General features: G+C 46.8%; 1 protein-coding gene and 1 long non-coding RNA gene across 13 annotated transcripts in view; one reads left to right on the top strand and one right to left on the bottom strand.

Annotated features, from left to right (window-relative positions):
- Positions 1 to 1711, bottom strand: part of Usp28 (ubiquitin specific peptidase 28) — a 63234-nt gene extending 61523 nt beyond the window's left edge. For 11 of the 12 annotated variants that reach the window (XR_013052737.1, XM_076576246.1, XM_076576249.1 and 8 more), the window contains exon 1: positions 1527 to 1711. Coding sequence is in view for 10 of the 12 variants with exons in the window: in XM_076576246.1 (XP_076432361.1) it covers positions 1527 to 1583 (57 nt within the window). In the remaining 2 variants the exon portion in view is untranslated. The remainder of the gene's footprint in view (positions 1 to 1526) is intronic. The other variant, XM_076576257.1, reaches the window with a different exon arrangement.
- Positions 1712 to 2079: 368 nt separating this feature from the next.
- LOC121831100 (uncharacterized) lies at positions 2080 to 15277 on the top strand. The gene is made up of 3 exons (XR_006074496.2): positions 2080 to 3450; positions 9918 to 10007; positions 15205 to 15277. It is a non-coding gene; the product is annotated as an uncharacterized LOC121831100 (long non-coding RNA).
- Positions 15278 to 15677: the final 400 nt, after the last annotated feature.

Here is a 15677-nt window from a genome sequence, read left to right as displayed (position 1 = left end):
AGGAATCATGCTACTGCAGCCAGCCACAGCCTGGGAGTGCCAAGCCTTCCCAAAATAGCTATGACTTTATACACAATGCTCATCAAACACCTCACATACAAACCCTCCAATGGGGAGTGCTGAAAGAGGGGTCACTACTCAGACTGTGGCAGAGGTAAACGAAGATACCACTGATTAAAAGCCATGTGGTCTTAAATGACGGAGCCCGGAACAAATTTAAATATGACTTGCTCTCCCTTAAAATAGTATCAATGACTGTCTCAAAACCAAATCTCACCACCTGTTTTTAAGTCACTGTCCCCAAAACAAGTAGACTTAATTCTCTGAAAAAAAAAAAAAAAAAAAAAAACAGAAAAGTATAAAACCCAGCATCCAAAAGACATTGGTGAGTATCTAACAATGCAATTTTATCTGATCACAGAAAAACCATCCACCTACTTTCATTTCCCAGCCCAAGTCTTAGAGATACCTTTTTTTTCTACACAAATTTTAAAGAGCTTCCAATGTTTTAAACTCCCTAGTCTGGGAGTGTAGTACGTGCCCCACTCCATGTGATTAGGCTCCAAGCTTGACCCCCATCACGTCAAATTAATTAAAACTAAGAAATAAGGGGTTTCTTAGCAGAAATTGACTTTCGTATTCTAAATATTTTATGAACTTTCTCGCTTAAAAGCACGGTATTTAAATACTTGGTACAGATTTTCCATTCTTTTAAAAAGTGCAGTTCCTGAGGGGTGAGGATGTAGTGTTACTTTGTAACACAAGATGACAGTCTCAAATTGCCCACCTCCCAAGTTTCTTCAAGAGACATTATTATTATTAGCCTTTTATTAATGTTCTCCTCCAAGCTAGCGTTTGTGAACCCTCACCACCTCATCCCAAAGATCCTTGTAATATTTTTCAACCTTCTTAAATATTAGGAACCTAATCGGTGTGCCTTTTTATTCATTGTGTTCCTCTCCCCTCCTTCAAAATCTACAGTGATCAATGAGGTAATTGGGGAAGCTGATTTGTTCCCGAAAGAAAAGGAAGAACCGAACGAAAAGCCGGGCGGGAAGAGGGGGGAGTAGGACTCCAGGTCTTGTTTGCACTTTGTTGATAAACGCCGGCTTTAAGTGAGATAACTTGAGTCTGCTTAAGCCTCTGGGAAGCCACTGCCTTAAAACTGATTTGAGAGTCGGAATAAGGCACTGCAACAGAGCTTTTTGGAAGTTTGTAGCTCCTGGGTAGGGCCGGGCGCACACTTCGGGGTGACCCCGATGCCCACGACCTCACGTGCAACCCCATCTCGGTAGGGTTCCCCAGCACCGGGTCCCGCACTCGATCCCACTCGGAACCTGAGTTGGCCCATACAACCAGGCAACCTCCCATCGGCACGCGACCCCAGCCTCGTTAAGTCCCCGGCGAGCCGGGGGTGCTCCCGCCCTCAGCCCACAGGCCCTGGCCTCCGCCGGCCCGCGCCCGCTTGGCCCGCCGCGCCCCTCTCGGCCGGAGCTCGGGCCCCGCTACCCTCACCCGCCGCTCACCGAGCCATGGCCGTCCGCCGCCCCTGCCGCGTCGTCCTGCTGCAGCTCCGCAGTCATGGCCGTGGCGCCCCTCTGCGCGTAGCCCTACTCTTGTCGTCTTCGTCGTCGCCGCCGCCGCCGCCGCAGCCCCCGAAGCCCCGGAGTACCGGGAGGCACCGCCCACACGTCCCGCCCCCGCCCGCGGCGCGCGCTGGAGGCCCCGCCCACACCAGCCCGCTCCCAACACTCCCCCCCCCACCCGCAGCACGCGGCACAGGCTCCGCCCACGGCGCGCGCGGGAGGCCCCACCCCTCCACCCCCCGCCCCGCCCCGCCCCGCCCGCTGGCTCCCATCCCTCCAGCAGCTTGCGCCGGTGGCCCCGCCCACACGCCCCACCCTCACACCCGAGGTTTCCCCCCCTGAGGCCCCGCCCACACACTCTGTCACGCCCGCAGCGTGCGCCGGAGGCCCGCCCCCGGCTTGCGTGAGTCCTGGGCGGGGCTTCTCCGCGTGCTTAGGCCCACGTGACCGCAGCCGGGCACTGTCTAACGGGTCGGCGTCGCGTCGCCCGCCGTTGCCATTTCCGCATTCGGTGCCCAGGAAGTGGGCGGCGAGGCCTCTCGGTCTCCAAGACTCCTTCTTTCTCCAGCCTGCGATGGCTGAGCCCCGCATCCGCGTCCGGCCCGGTCCCAAGTCCCCGTAGGCCCTGCGAGGCTGGCTGCTGGGTTCCCTGTGCTGACACTTTTTCAACCAGGCCTTCTTCGAGCCATTTCTTAGTCTGGGCACGCGAAGAGAGACATAGGCTGACCCCAGTGATCTCTCTAAAGACAACTGAGCGGGCCAGCACACTCACAGAGCTCAGCATGGTATCCTTGATCTTAAACAGGGTCGCCAAATGTTCTAATTTCCCGTTTCCAGGCCCTGTGTGTGTGTAAGCTGTGTGGAGCCTAGGGCACTAAGCCACACCCCGCTCCTCTTAATGTTTGGGAGGAGGGCCTTTATTGTTGGTGGTTTAGGTTTGGAATTTTGAGACATGATCTCACGTGGCTAATAATACTAGCCTCAGTAGTAGCCAAGGCTGGCCTTGAACTCTTGATCCTCTGTCTCCACCTGGTCGTGTATGATGGTAAGTCTGTACTATCATGCTCAACGATGTTTTACTTTGAGACAGTCTCATTAAGTTGCCCCGGCTGACTTTGAACTTTCTATGCTTCTGCCTTAGCCTCCTGTGTGGCTGGGAGTTGGGAACCGTGCTTAACCAGGTCCATCTTTGTCAGGATTCTCTGAGGAAGAGAACCCTTGCACTTTATAAAATGGCAAAGGGATTGGTCAGGTTGACTTACACAGTCAAAGATGAGGTGTTTCCCGTGTCTGCACACATGGGAGAGCCAAATCACAAAACAGGAGGTGTCAGCACAAGAAGCTGCCTTGGCAGGTGGCAACCATCTACTGTCTGGGTGCTGGGACTCAAACCTAGGGCCTCTGCGAGAGCATTATACGCTTTTAACCGCTGATTCATCTCTCCAGCCCCCAGAAGAGACATTTTCTTCGGTGATGTAGTCAGTTAAGCTGTTCATGTGCCTTTAAGTAACCCCTTACTCATTCCCACGTAAGCAGCCCTGACAGAGCTCCGTGGGGCACTGTTGTGGGGCAGTTTCCTCCAGAATAAAACCTACTTGGGAGGGTAGCTCCTTAAGTTCAGGAAGTAAACAACTCAAAGGCTTCAGATAGCTTCAAAAGCGACCTGAAACTGACCAGACTGACTAGGTCCCTCCTTTCCTTCCCCAAGCACATATAAACAGAACTGCTGAGAGATGCTCTCAGGAAAGCTGGGCTGCCTGGAAAGAGACCCACTACTAGCTGTCAAGCTGCCTGCAAGGTGTGCAGGGTGCTTCAGGTTTCCAGCTTTATTGGACGGTCACCCATGCTGGCATGGGCTTTGTTGGTGAGTTATTTCTGCTCCTGTAAGTGCCCCTCACCCACACTCCTATAAGTAACCCCAATAAAACTCAGTGGTTTGCCAAGTTTGGACTTTGGTATTCTTACTATGATCTGTCATCAGTTCTCTGTGTGGCGTGTCTGTTTACATCTCCCTAGGAATCGTGACACTCAGTATCACCGAAAGAATGGTAAGACATGGAATTAGGAGGAGGGCTCGTTGTAAAGAAAGGGGTTCAGTGGGAGTGAGAGAAGTGAGGGTAATGGGGTGACTATTGTCAAAAGACATAGTATACATCTATGATAGTTTAGAGCTGGGGAAGGCCGAGCATAAATGGCCCAGGCCTTTAATCCCAGCACTGAGGAGGCAAGTGGATCTCTATGAGTTCAAGGCCAGCCTGGTCTACATAGTGAGTTCCAGGAGAGCCAGAGCTACACAGTGAGACTCTGTCTCAAAATCCAAAAACAGGGGAGTTGGGTTGAGATGAAAGGAGGGCTGGATGTGGTGGTACATAACCTAAAATCCTAGAACTTGGGAGACTGAGACAAGAATTGGTATGCGTTTGAGACTGGACTAGAACTAACTATATAGTGAGCCCAAGGCTAGGCTGGGATATATAAACAAAAGCCAGTCTCAGCAAAGAATGGACAAATAGCAACAAACAAGAAAGACATGCACTGGAGTTCAAAGCAAGGCCTCTATGAACAGAATTTTTATTAAGATAACATATCACTATGTTTCCTAGGCTGGCCTTCAACTCTTGAACCTACTGCCCCAGCCTCCCACTGCTGAGATTACAGGCCTATGCCATCAGGCCTGGCAGAAACAGGCTTTTGTTGGAGAAAAATATACATACTCCCATTGGAAAAATACATCACATTCAGAATTGAGCACATTCCTGAGCATACTCAATTTGAGCTCATACAACATGTTCAAAACAATGGCAGAGGTCTGAGAGATGGCTCAGTTGTGTAGAGGCTCTTACTGCCAAGCCTGAAGACATGAGTTTCATGATGGAAGGAGAGAACAGAGCCCCCGAAAGCTGTCCTCTGAGCTCCACACACTTGTTGTGGTACACAGAACATTATCCCACACACATCCACAAAAATGAATAAATGTAATAATAAAAAGTCTGTCTCCCTCTCTCACACACATAGGGGAGCACAAAGCCTCTGGGTGGAGAATTTAGTATTATAATGAGCAAAGTTTATCCTAGGACTCATAAAAAGAGTCAATCCAAATGAACCAGCTATTTTTAGTTGTTTCTCAGGAGACCATTATCTGAAATAACAACAATGAACAATTTTGAAGGCTCCATAGTCAGTCCTTTACAGGGGCAGCAGCCTTCCCTCTCCCCATACCCTACCTCTGAAGCATGGGTATTTACCTCTAAAAGTACCTGCCTACAGGCTAACAAAGGCTCCAGAGATCAACCACAGTTTTGAAAAGGAAATCAAAACAGAAACCAAAGTTCTACAAAGGGTGTGTGCCCTCTTTGTAGCTTTACTCAAAAACAGCAGGCCACAGTCACAGTATGACTAGTGGTTGAAAAAGCATCCAGCCCTCTAGCTTTAGGAATTGTGAACCAAGACTTAAAAACAGACACACAAAAGTGAGGGAGGTATGAAAGCCAATGAGAAAGACAGAAAACTACAAACCAAATCCACCGATGCTGTAGACTATGAGAAGAATGGCTGGCCATGGTGCCATCACCCTGCAGTCCCAGCACTGGGGAAGCAGAGGCATGAAGATTCCTGCAAATTTCAAGCTAGTGTGGATGGGCTACATAATAAGTACTGGGTCATCCTGAACTTTATTAAGACCCTGTTTCAAAAAAAAAAAAAAAAAAGAAAGGAAAAGAAAAACAGTGTATGTATGAATCCCAATAACTACTAAGTAAAAAAGCAAAACCTGTAACTAAAAAGCAAATAGGAAATGAAGATAGAAATGTAGACAAATCAAAGGCAGGAGTTTAGGGATATAGCTCCCTTCGTAGAAGGCTTGCCTAGCAAGAAGGAGGTCCTAGGCTTGATTCTTAGCACAATATAAACCGTGCAGATATACAATGTACCTGGGTTGGCTGGAGTGCTTGCTTGGTAGGCAGGATGCCCTGGGTTCAAACTCCAGCACCTCCTAAACCAGGCATGATGGTGTGCTGTGCCTGTAAATCCAACACTGAGGAAGTGGAAGAAGGAAGATCAGAAGTTCAAGGTCATCCTCAGCTGTGTACTAAGTTTGATGTCAGCCTACCAAAAAAAATCAAAAACCAAAAAACACTAAGAAGCAAGCTGGAGCCTGGTGGTGGTGGTGTGTTCTTTTAATCCCAGCACTCGGGAGGCAGAGGCAGGCAGATCTCTGTGAGTTCAAGCCCAGCCTGGTCTATAGAGCGAGTACTAGGACAGCCAGGGCTACACAGAGAAGCCCTGTCTGGAAAAACCAAAAAAGCAAAAACAAAAAACAAACAGCAAACTGGAAAATAGATAAGATGAGAGATCTCAATCTGTTAATGTCAATAATTACTTTAAATATTAATGAATCAAACATTCTAATTAAAAGGAAGAGCTTAATGAATTGGCATTTAAAAAGCAAGAACTTAAACAGTTTTTTTGCTGGGAAATTGACTTCTCAGGAACACGGATAGTCTGCTGGTTAAGTCCGGATTCTCAGTTTTATTCACCTTTGACCTCAGGAGATAATGACCTTTAACCCTCCACCTTGGAGGCTCTCTGCATTCACACAAAGCTTTTAACTGCTGGTTAATTGTTTTCTGCTTTTCCTTATTTTTCCTCAGAGCTTTAGTTAGGTGAAGCCAGGACACTCAATGTCTTTTAAAGACCACTCCTGTAAATCCCAGTACTCAGGAGGTGGAGGGAGGAAAATCTGAAGTTCAAGGTCAATGGGGCAGTGGTGGTGCAAGCCTTTTAGTCCCAGCACTTGGAAGGCAGAGGCAGGCGGATCTCATTGAGTTCAAGGCCAGCTTGGTCTACAGAATGAGTTCCAGAACAGCCAGGACTACATAGAGGAACCCTGTCTCGAAAAACAAACAAACAAACAAACAAATAAATAAATACATTTTTAAAAAATGAAGTTCAAGTTCATCCTCAGTTATTAATTTTGAAGCCAGACTATCTAAAATAAAACAAAATGACAGGAATGGATGAACAAAGGAACAAAAACCAGCACAACAAACAAACCTCAGATATCTGAGATATCGCACTTGGCTAGCAACCCATTTCTCTCCTTCGGTATGCCGTTCTAATGCAACACCAGGCAACGTTGGAAGAGTCCTGATGCTTCTTGGTGTGAGCACTATTAACAATGATGCTGTCCTCCTGCTAGCTAGACCTCAGGCTGTCCATCTGCAGAGTCCACATCTGTCATCGTGGATCACTATTGGCATTCATTTACATCAACAGTAAACAAAGGGCCATGTGTGAGGAAATCCTGTTGAGTGTTTTGGGGGTCAAGAGAGAAGGAAGAGAAGCAAGACTGAAAAGGAGACATAGAATTGCAAGACAGGGTAACGACCTCAGTGGAACCTTCTTGGTGTTGGATTAGCCCTAAGTGGAAAGAGAGACAGAGCTGGCCATAACAAAACTCACAGGAAGTAAGCCACCCCAGGATAGGATATGGCCTTGGAGAAAGTATTTCCATTTAACCAGGACACACTATTCTTTAAAAATTATTATTATTATTATCATTAGTGTGTGTGCAAGCACATTTGTGGAGATTAGAAAACAATCTTCAGAAGTTCGTTCTCTCCTCTCACCAATGGTTCCAGGCCTCAAAACCCAGCTAGTCAGGCTTGCTCAGCAAGGACTTTTACCCACTCAGATGATGTGTTTGGGGATGGGAGGAGGATGAGACATATCTTTTATTTTTGTGATGATAATGATGGCTTTGTATATGGAAGGTAAACACGCAGTCACTGAGCAGTGCATCATGAAAGACTGAAACACCTGGGTAGTAGGTGCAATACCTTCTACACTGGCCTCAGGGTTGAAGTGCTGGCCACAGCCAAAGTTGTGTGCCATTCAGTTTTCTAGGTGAAGTCCATATCCCTGGGTCTACAGATAAGATCACCAGAACTAGGGACATGGTTCTGATTGCTGAGGGTTTCTGGAAGTCCTTTTTTTGTTTTGATTTTTTTTCAAGATTTATTATGTATACAGTGTTCTGCCTGCGTGTATGCCTGCACACCAAAAGAAGGCACCAGATCTCATTACAAATGTTTGTGAGCCACCATGTGGTTGCTGGAAATTGAACTCAGGACCTCTGGAAGAGCAACCAGTGCTCTTAACCTCTGAGCCATCTCTCCAGCCCCCTTGTTTTGATTTTTGAGACAAGATCTTGCTATGTAGCCTGGGCTGACCTCACATTCAAAGCAATCCCCCTGCCTCAGCCTCTCAGATACAGATATTACAGGTGTGTACTATCGTGTCAGCTTTCCTAACCACATCCTCTAAGAGCAAAATATGAATCAGTGTTTGACAGTACATGCCTATATTCTCAGCATGAAGATTGAGAGTCCAAGGTCATCTCCTGCTAGATATAGAATGTGAGGCCAGCCTGGGCTACAGGAAACTGAGTCTCAAGAGGAAGAGGAGAGGGGGGAGAGAAAAGAGGAGGATGAGGAGAGAAGGAGGAAATTACCTGGGTGTGGTGGTACATACCACTTGAGAGCCTCAGGCAGAAAGATCACTGGAGATTTTGAGGTCAACCTGGGCAATATAGCAATTATCTCTCTCTCTGTCTGTCTCTCTCTGTCTCTGTCTGTCTCTCTCTGTCTCTGTCTGTCTGTCTGTCTGTCTGTCTCTCTCTCTCTCTCTCTCTCTCTCTCTCTCTCTCTCTTACTGTCACTGTGTGTGTGTGTGTGTGTGTGTGTGTGTGTGTTCCCAATGGTGGCAGCAGGAAGAGTCCAGGAACTCACTGGCTGGCCAGCCTATCATAGTCAGTGAGACTCAGGTTCAGTGAGAGACATTGACTAAAAACAAGAAAAAAGAAAAAAAGGAAAGAAAAAGTCAAGAGTGACCTGATGTTGATCTCTCGATTCCCTACACATGCAAACACACATATTTGCACACATACACTCAAACACACTTGTACCCTCATGCATGCACACATGCACATACACAGACACAAAATGACTGAGGCTTACCTTGACTGCCTCTGAAGTCATGGGCTGTGTGGGAACAGGCACTAGTGTATGTGAAACTCCATGGTGACTGTCATGTGTGGCCACATCTTCAAATGAGAAGCTCAAACAAAAGCAGACTCACTGGTATATGGCTAGGATGAATTTACATCCAATGATTAACTTCTGCTTTAATGCGTATGAAAATCTTCTTTGGGAATGGCTGCTTCTGTTTTATGTTCTCACGGTGCCTTCCCGGCCTCAGTGAACTGTAACTCTGAAATTGTGACCCACAATAAAAAAAAAAAAAATGTGATCTGGTCATGGACCATGTGCCTCTGGTAAAATTGATAGAAAAATCTTCAAAGCTGTTGGGGGAGAGAAGAGCATCCTCTGGTCTGGGTAATGCTCATTTGCAAATAGTTAAATGCATTTCTGCATGATTGAGTTCTGAAAAAGCTAGGCCTTAGGTTCCTTAGAACTTAACTGTCTTCTGGGTGTTGGGATGTAGTTCAGCTGAAAGAGTGTTTGCCCAGCATGGAGGAAGCCCTGGTTCTAATCCCAGCACCAATAAACCAGGCATGATGCCACTCACTCCTGTAATCCCAGCACTCCGGAGGTTAGGGATAGGAGGATCACAGAAGTTCATCTTGGATGCATAGTATTTGCCTTTTGAAGACTTAGAAACTGCACCTCCAGTACATCTTGCTGTTCTCTGCAATGGAGCACCTTTCACAATATCTGCAGATCTTTTTTGTACCCTGGTACAGTTTCTATGCTTCCACTGGGCTTCTGTGCGCTCTAACTGCCAAGGCCTACAGCTGACTTTTTGCCAGAAACCTTTCTTGGACCAGTAAAGCTTTGTCTGCCCAGGAAAAGAGTGGGAGACCTCTGGGAGTCCCCTCCTTCCTGTGATCCTACACCACAAAGATCCCTTACACCAGTGGCGTAATCGGCAGTGTGCAAGGCAGCCCCCTTGTCCAGGTTTCATGGCCAGATTCCCCTCAATCCCTTCCATTTCCTGATTTCTATTATGTAAATGAAATAAATCAGTTGTAGCCAGGTCCTGATGGCATGGAACTTCTAAGACCTTGTAGAATTTGATCTCTCATAGCATATGCTAAATTTCAATATGAATTTAATAATATTGTTCAATAATATTGTAACTTTTATGTTTCTTTTGAGACAGTCTTGCTGTGTAGCCTATGCTGGCCTCAAACTCTTGTCAATCCTCCTGCCCCAGCCTCCAGGATGCTGGGATTACAGGCTTGTACTCTGAGCTCTGTTTCAAAATTTTTCAAGGGTGGGAAACCAAGGCTTTATTTATTCCTCTTCTTAGGAGTTCTGCTCTGAAGAAGTCACTTAAGGAAACTGGAAGGCTCCTTTGAATCAAGATTTGGAGGAGCAGGAGTGAAGGGGTTAGTGTGGGGTAGGTATCTCGTTGACAGTTGTCCATGGAGAGGGAGCAGAGTGGACGGGTGGGTGTGGGTTGGTGTTAGGAAACTCCAAGAGGGAAATTCAGAGCAAAGAAAGAGTGAAGAACAAATTGAAGAGTGGCATGACTTTCAAATCATCTAAAAACTGAGATATAAGAAAGTTGAGGGCCCAGTGATGCTGGTGGAGCAGAAACCAGAGGGCTTTCACCACACCAATGACTCATTGCCATGAATGTTTGCAAATAAAGCTGACTGAACCAAAGGGTACACTGTGTGACACACCTCGGTTCCCAATGTCACCAGGAGGAATGAAGAGGTGTGGGAGAGGCGGGAAAGATGGAGGAGCCAAGAGGGCTTTCTTTATTTTGTTTTTATTGCTGTTGTTTTGTTGGTTGGTTTGATTTTGTTTGGTTTTAATTCTTCTTTTAAAATTGCAGGGGGTGGGGCAGGGAACACAGCAAGGGTGAAGGGTGGATATGGGAGGACTGGGTAGATATGGAGGATTGGGTGGATATGGGAGGACTGGGTGGATATAGGAGAACTGGGTGGATATGGGAGGACTGGGTGGACATGGGAGGACTGAGTGGATATGGGAGGACTGGGTGAATATGGGAGGACTGGGTGGATATGGGAGGACTGGGAAATGAGCAGAATTGGGGTGTATGATGTGAAATTCCCAAAGAATCCATAAAGAAATTATGTTAAAAAATAAAGAATAAAGTTTAGGGTTGGCAGGATGCCTCATCATTTATAGACACCCACCTGCCAAGGAGCCTGACAACCTGAGTTGGATCCCCTGGACCTACACAGTGAAGGGATAGTCGACTCCTGAAGGTTGTCCTCTGATCTTCACATGAACATTATGGCATGTGCTCAGACTCACATTCACACACACACACACACACACACACACACACACACACACACACACACACCACATAAACACATAAATGTGAAAAATTCGAAAGTTTAATACTGAGTGTGGGGATTGCCAGTATTCCCAGTCTGAGAAGGTACACATAGGAGGAACAGGAGCTCAAGGTCATCTTCCTTTACTGAGACCACCTTGGGTAACAAGAGACCTACCTCACTTCAATAAACAACAAGCACAATTTAAAGAGTGGTGTGTTGTTGCACTTGGGAGGTAGAGGCAAGAGAGTCCACAAGTTCACGGCCACACAGGGCTGCACAGTAAGACTTTTTTTCAAAAAGCCAAGATAAGCAAATAAATACATAAATGAGTGAATAATTCAAAATAGGTTGGTTATAGTTTTCTCACTACACAGAATTTGTTACAGCAAGCAGAAGGGCTGCCACACGGTGGCGCTCTGACTACATCCATCGCCCGAGACCGGCTTCCTGGGAGCTTTATTCTTTACTCCTTGCTCAGTCTTTAAAGGCCCTAACTAGAGGTCTGTCACACTCCAGCCATAGTCAGCCCCCCTATCATTAGTGCCAAGCCTTCCTCCTGAAGCAATGACAGTGTCAATTTCAGCAGTGGCAAGGAGGGGACAAATACAGCTGTTGTGCCTTTTAGAATAATTGCTACAGGCCATTTGGAGACAGCATTATAATCACAGAGCTTATACAGACTTATACAATATTTCGGTTTCCTATTTTAAGCCCCGTTAGCATTCTGTGTCATGAACTGGTTCAACTCGTGTGAGTGTGGAATTATCTGCTCGCAGTTTCTCAGTGTGCTTGTGGCCCATGGAAGGCACCAGGAGCTCATCTTTCTGTCCTGCTATCTATGGCCATGTCACCTGTACTCAGGACAAAGGTCACTCTCTCAAAACAACAAAAACAAACAAATAAACAAAACAACAAAATCCATAACAAAACAAAGCTAAAAAGACAAAAAGCCCAAGGGCTTATATAGCCTGCACTGGCCTCCAACTCTGTGCAGCTGCAGGTGGCCTTGAGTTCTCAAGCCTCCATCCTCTACCACCCAATGCTGCAATTATAGGCACGTGCTACAGTTCTTAGTTTCTGTAGTGTCCCGGAGGGACCTTAGGGCTTATATGTGCTAGGCAGTCAGTCACTATATCAACTGAGCTATATCTCTAGCTTCATGGCCACTGCCCCGCCCAAGATAAGGTCTTACCTTATGTTCTCTATGTAGCCCAGGCTGCCCTTGAACTTGCTTTATAGACTAAACTAGCTTCAAACTTTCAGTGATCCTTCTGCATTTGTCTCCCAAAGGCTGAGATTAGATGTGGGAGCCCACAGAGGTTTCTTAGTGAGATCTGAGCTTGCTTTACCCAGCAGGACGGCATAAGAGGATGATTGGACCACGGGCCTGGGTCTCAGGTGTTTGGAAGGGTCTACACTTGGTTGTATCTAACAAGGGGGAGGCCTTTTGCCCCACCCCTTGGCATTGTTATAAAAAGCCCCTTTGAATAAAGTTCTGGGCCCTTGGGTGTTGACCCAGGTCCTCCTGAAGCTACTTCTTGGTTTCTGTCTTTCTTCCTCTTGGCTAGGCCTATTATTCTACCTAATATTCCTTATTGCTCTCTCCTCCTCATAGGAACCCTGGAAAAGGTGGGGACTGATCCACCAAGCCTGGCTACAAAGGCCACTTTCCTCTGTCTGGCTTTATCCTATCTACTTTCTCCATCTTTTGGTATTTTTTTTTTTTTTTTAGCGAAGGTGGTGGGGGAGGGGGAAGGGGGGACTTGGTTCAAGACAGTGTTTCTCTGTGTATCTCTGGCTGTCCTGGAACTCACTCTGTAGACCAGGCTGACCTTGATCTCAGAGATCCTCCTGCCTCTGCCTCCCAAGTGCTGGGATTAAAGATGTGTGCCACTACTGCCTGGCTAGGGAAGAATCCAGGAAGGTGGCTGCCTCTGCTCTGTTGGTTGAGAAAAAGCCCTCAAAATTTATCTTCAACTTCCACCCCAGGGCCCTGGTGCTTTCGTATCTTTCCATTTCTGATGTCCAGCACAATTCCTCACACAGTAAGAGAAGAAAAAGACAAGTAAATAAAACACCTTCTAAATTGGGTGTCACAGCTCATGCCTGCAATCCTAGCACTCAGGCAGCTAAGGCAGGATGTAGGTGCATGTTTTCCTGTGTCCCACCTGGTCCCACAGCCACTCTGACCCAATTAAACACACAGAGGCTTATATTACTTGCAAACTGTATGGCCTAATGGCTCAGGCTTCTCGTCAACTAGCTCTTATAACTTAGCCCATTAATCTATAAGTTGCCATGTGGCTGTAGCTTACTGGTATTTCTACATCTTTCATCTCCTCTCTGCTGCTCCTTTCTTCTTCCTGTCTATCTGCTTAAATTTCCTGCCTGCCTCTAAGCTGCCTTGCCATAGGCAAATACAGCTTTATTTATCAACCAATCAGAACAACACAAATCCCACAGCAGCAGGAGGATTGCCGTGAGTTTGAAGACAGCCTGGACTACTATCTTAGTTAGGATCACCAAAAGCAACTTGGAGAAGAAAGGGTTTGTTTGTTTGGCTTACTTTCACATCACTGTTCATCATCAAAGGAAGTCAGGACAGGAACTCAAACAGGGCAAGAACCTGTAGCCAGGAGCTGATGCAGAGGCCATGGAGGGATGCTGCGTACTGGCTTGCCCCACTTGGCTCGCTCAGCCTGCTTTTTCTTTCTTTCTTTTTTTTCCCTGACTTTCTTTTTATTCTGTCTTTCACATCATGCATTTCAATCCCATTCGTTTCCTGTTCCTTTGTGTCCACCCTCTGCCCTTGCAACCTCCCCCTCAAAATAAAATGAAATAAAATATGAGGGGAAAATCTCCTCATGGAGGCTGTAGGGTGACATAGCAAGTCACAAAGTAAACCCTTTTATCTATACATTTTTGTTTTGTTTTTCAAGACAGGGTTTCTCTGTGTAGTCTTGGCTGACCAGGAATTCACTCTGTAGACCAGGCTGTTCTCGAACTCACACAGATCCAATTGCTTCTGCCTCCCAAGTGCTGGGATTAAAGGCATGCACCACCACTGCCTGGCTCCATATATCTTTTTCATTTATTAAGAAATTTTTATTTATTTTACATACCAACCACAGATCCCCCTCCTCCCGCCCCCCAGCCTTCCTCCCCAACCGACCCCCTTATTCCCTCCTTCAAGAAGGTAAGGCCTCCTATGGGGAGGCAGCAGTGGTTCCCTATATCTTTATGTGAAAGTGTTCATTGCAAAGAGTCATTGGCCTGGTTCGAGGCCCCTGGTTTCTGCTACACTATGGATGCTGGGCCCTCACTGGGACTCCTCTTGGCTATCCTGCTGTTGCTCTGTGTCATGGAGATCCTATAATTTTGGGTCTGCAGGACTGGTCCCTTCTCATGCTCCAGCAGATCATAGATGGGGTGGATGTTGGGGTGGGCCAGCTCATAACCCTGGTTCTGAGCCTGGATAGTTGCAGTGGTCATTGTTCTGTTGCTGAGAAGAACACTATGACCACAGCAACTTTTTTTTTTTTATATACAGTATTCTGTCTGCATGTATCCCTATATGCCAGAAGAGGGTACCAGATCTCATTACAGATGTTTGTGAGCCACCATGTGGTTGCTGGGAGTTGAACTCAGGACGTCTGGAAGAGTAGCCAGTGCTCTTAACCTCTGAGCCATCTCTCCAGCCCCCACAGCAACTCTTATATAAGAGAAAGCATTTAACTGGGGACTTGCTTACAATTTCAGAGGTTTAGTCCATTATCATTATGATGGGGACCATGGCAGCATGCAGGCAGGCACTGGAGCTACATCCTGACCCATAAGCAGAGAAAGAGACTGGACCTGAGATGGGGTTTTGAAACCTCAAGGCCCACCCCCAGTGACACACTTTCTCCAACAAGGCCACACCCCCTAATCAATTTCAGGTAGTGCCTCTTCCTGCTGACTAAGCATTCAAACAGATGAGCCTGTGGGGCCATTCCTGTTCAAACCACCACATCTGGCAAGCACTTTACTGACCACTGTGGTGATATTTTGTTTGTGCTCTAACAAATAAAGCTTGCCTGAAGATCAGAGGGTGAAGCTGGCCACTAGCTAACCATAGAGGCCAGGCAGTGGTGGCACACACTTTAATCCCAGCATTTGGGAGGAGGAAGTAGGAAAGATCAGGAGTTCAAGGCCACCCTGAGCTACATGAGATTGATCCAGTCTAAAAGAGAAACAGATCCAGTGAATGGAAGCTCATGCCTTTAATCCTATTACTAGGGAAGTGGAGACCGGAATATAAGGCGGATGGAGACAGGAGCTCGGCCCTTTCAGTCTGAGGATTCCTAGAGGTAAGAAGTCTTTCTAGTGGCTGGCTGCTCTGCTTCTCTGATCTTTCAGCTTTCACACTGATGTCTGACTCTGGGTTTTTATTATTAAGACCAATTACAATTCACACTACAGACCACTCTTCAGCCTCTCCCCATGTCACCTTTTAAGACAGCGTCTTTCCGAGTAGCTCTGGTTTGCCATGAATTCCCTACAGAGCCCAGTCTGGTACCAAATTCATGCCAATCCTCCTGCCTCACGTTCCCAAGCAGCAGGGTTTAATGATGTGAGTTACCACACTTGGCTCTGTTCCTTCTGTGTCGTGGGGTCTATCTTACTCCCAAGGGCTTACAAGATCTTGGACTGTGGGCCATCTCAGAGAAGCAGTATCCACCTGCACCTGCACCTATTACCCTGTGTGCTGC

The sequence above is a fragment of the Peromyscus maniculatus genome, chromosome 7 (genome assembly GCF_049852395.1).
Source record: "Peromyscus maniculatus bairdii isolate BWxNUB_F1_BW_parent chromosome 7, HU_Pman_BW_mat_3.1, whole genome shotgun sequence".
NCBI classification, from domain to species: Eukaryota; Metazoa; Chordata; class Mammalia; order Rodentia; family Cricetidae; genus Peromyscus; species Peromyscus maniculatus.
This window is presented reverse-complemented; position numbering and strand designations above follow the sequence as displayed.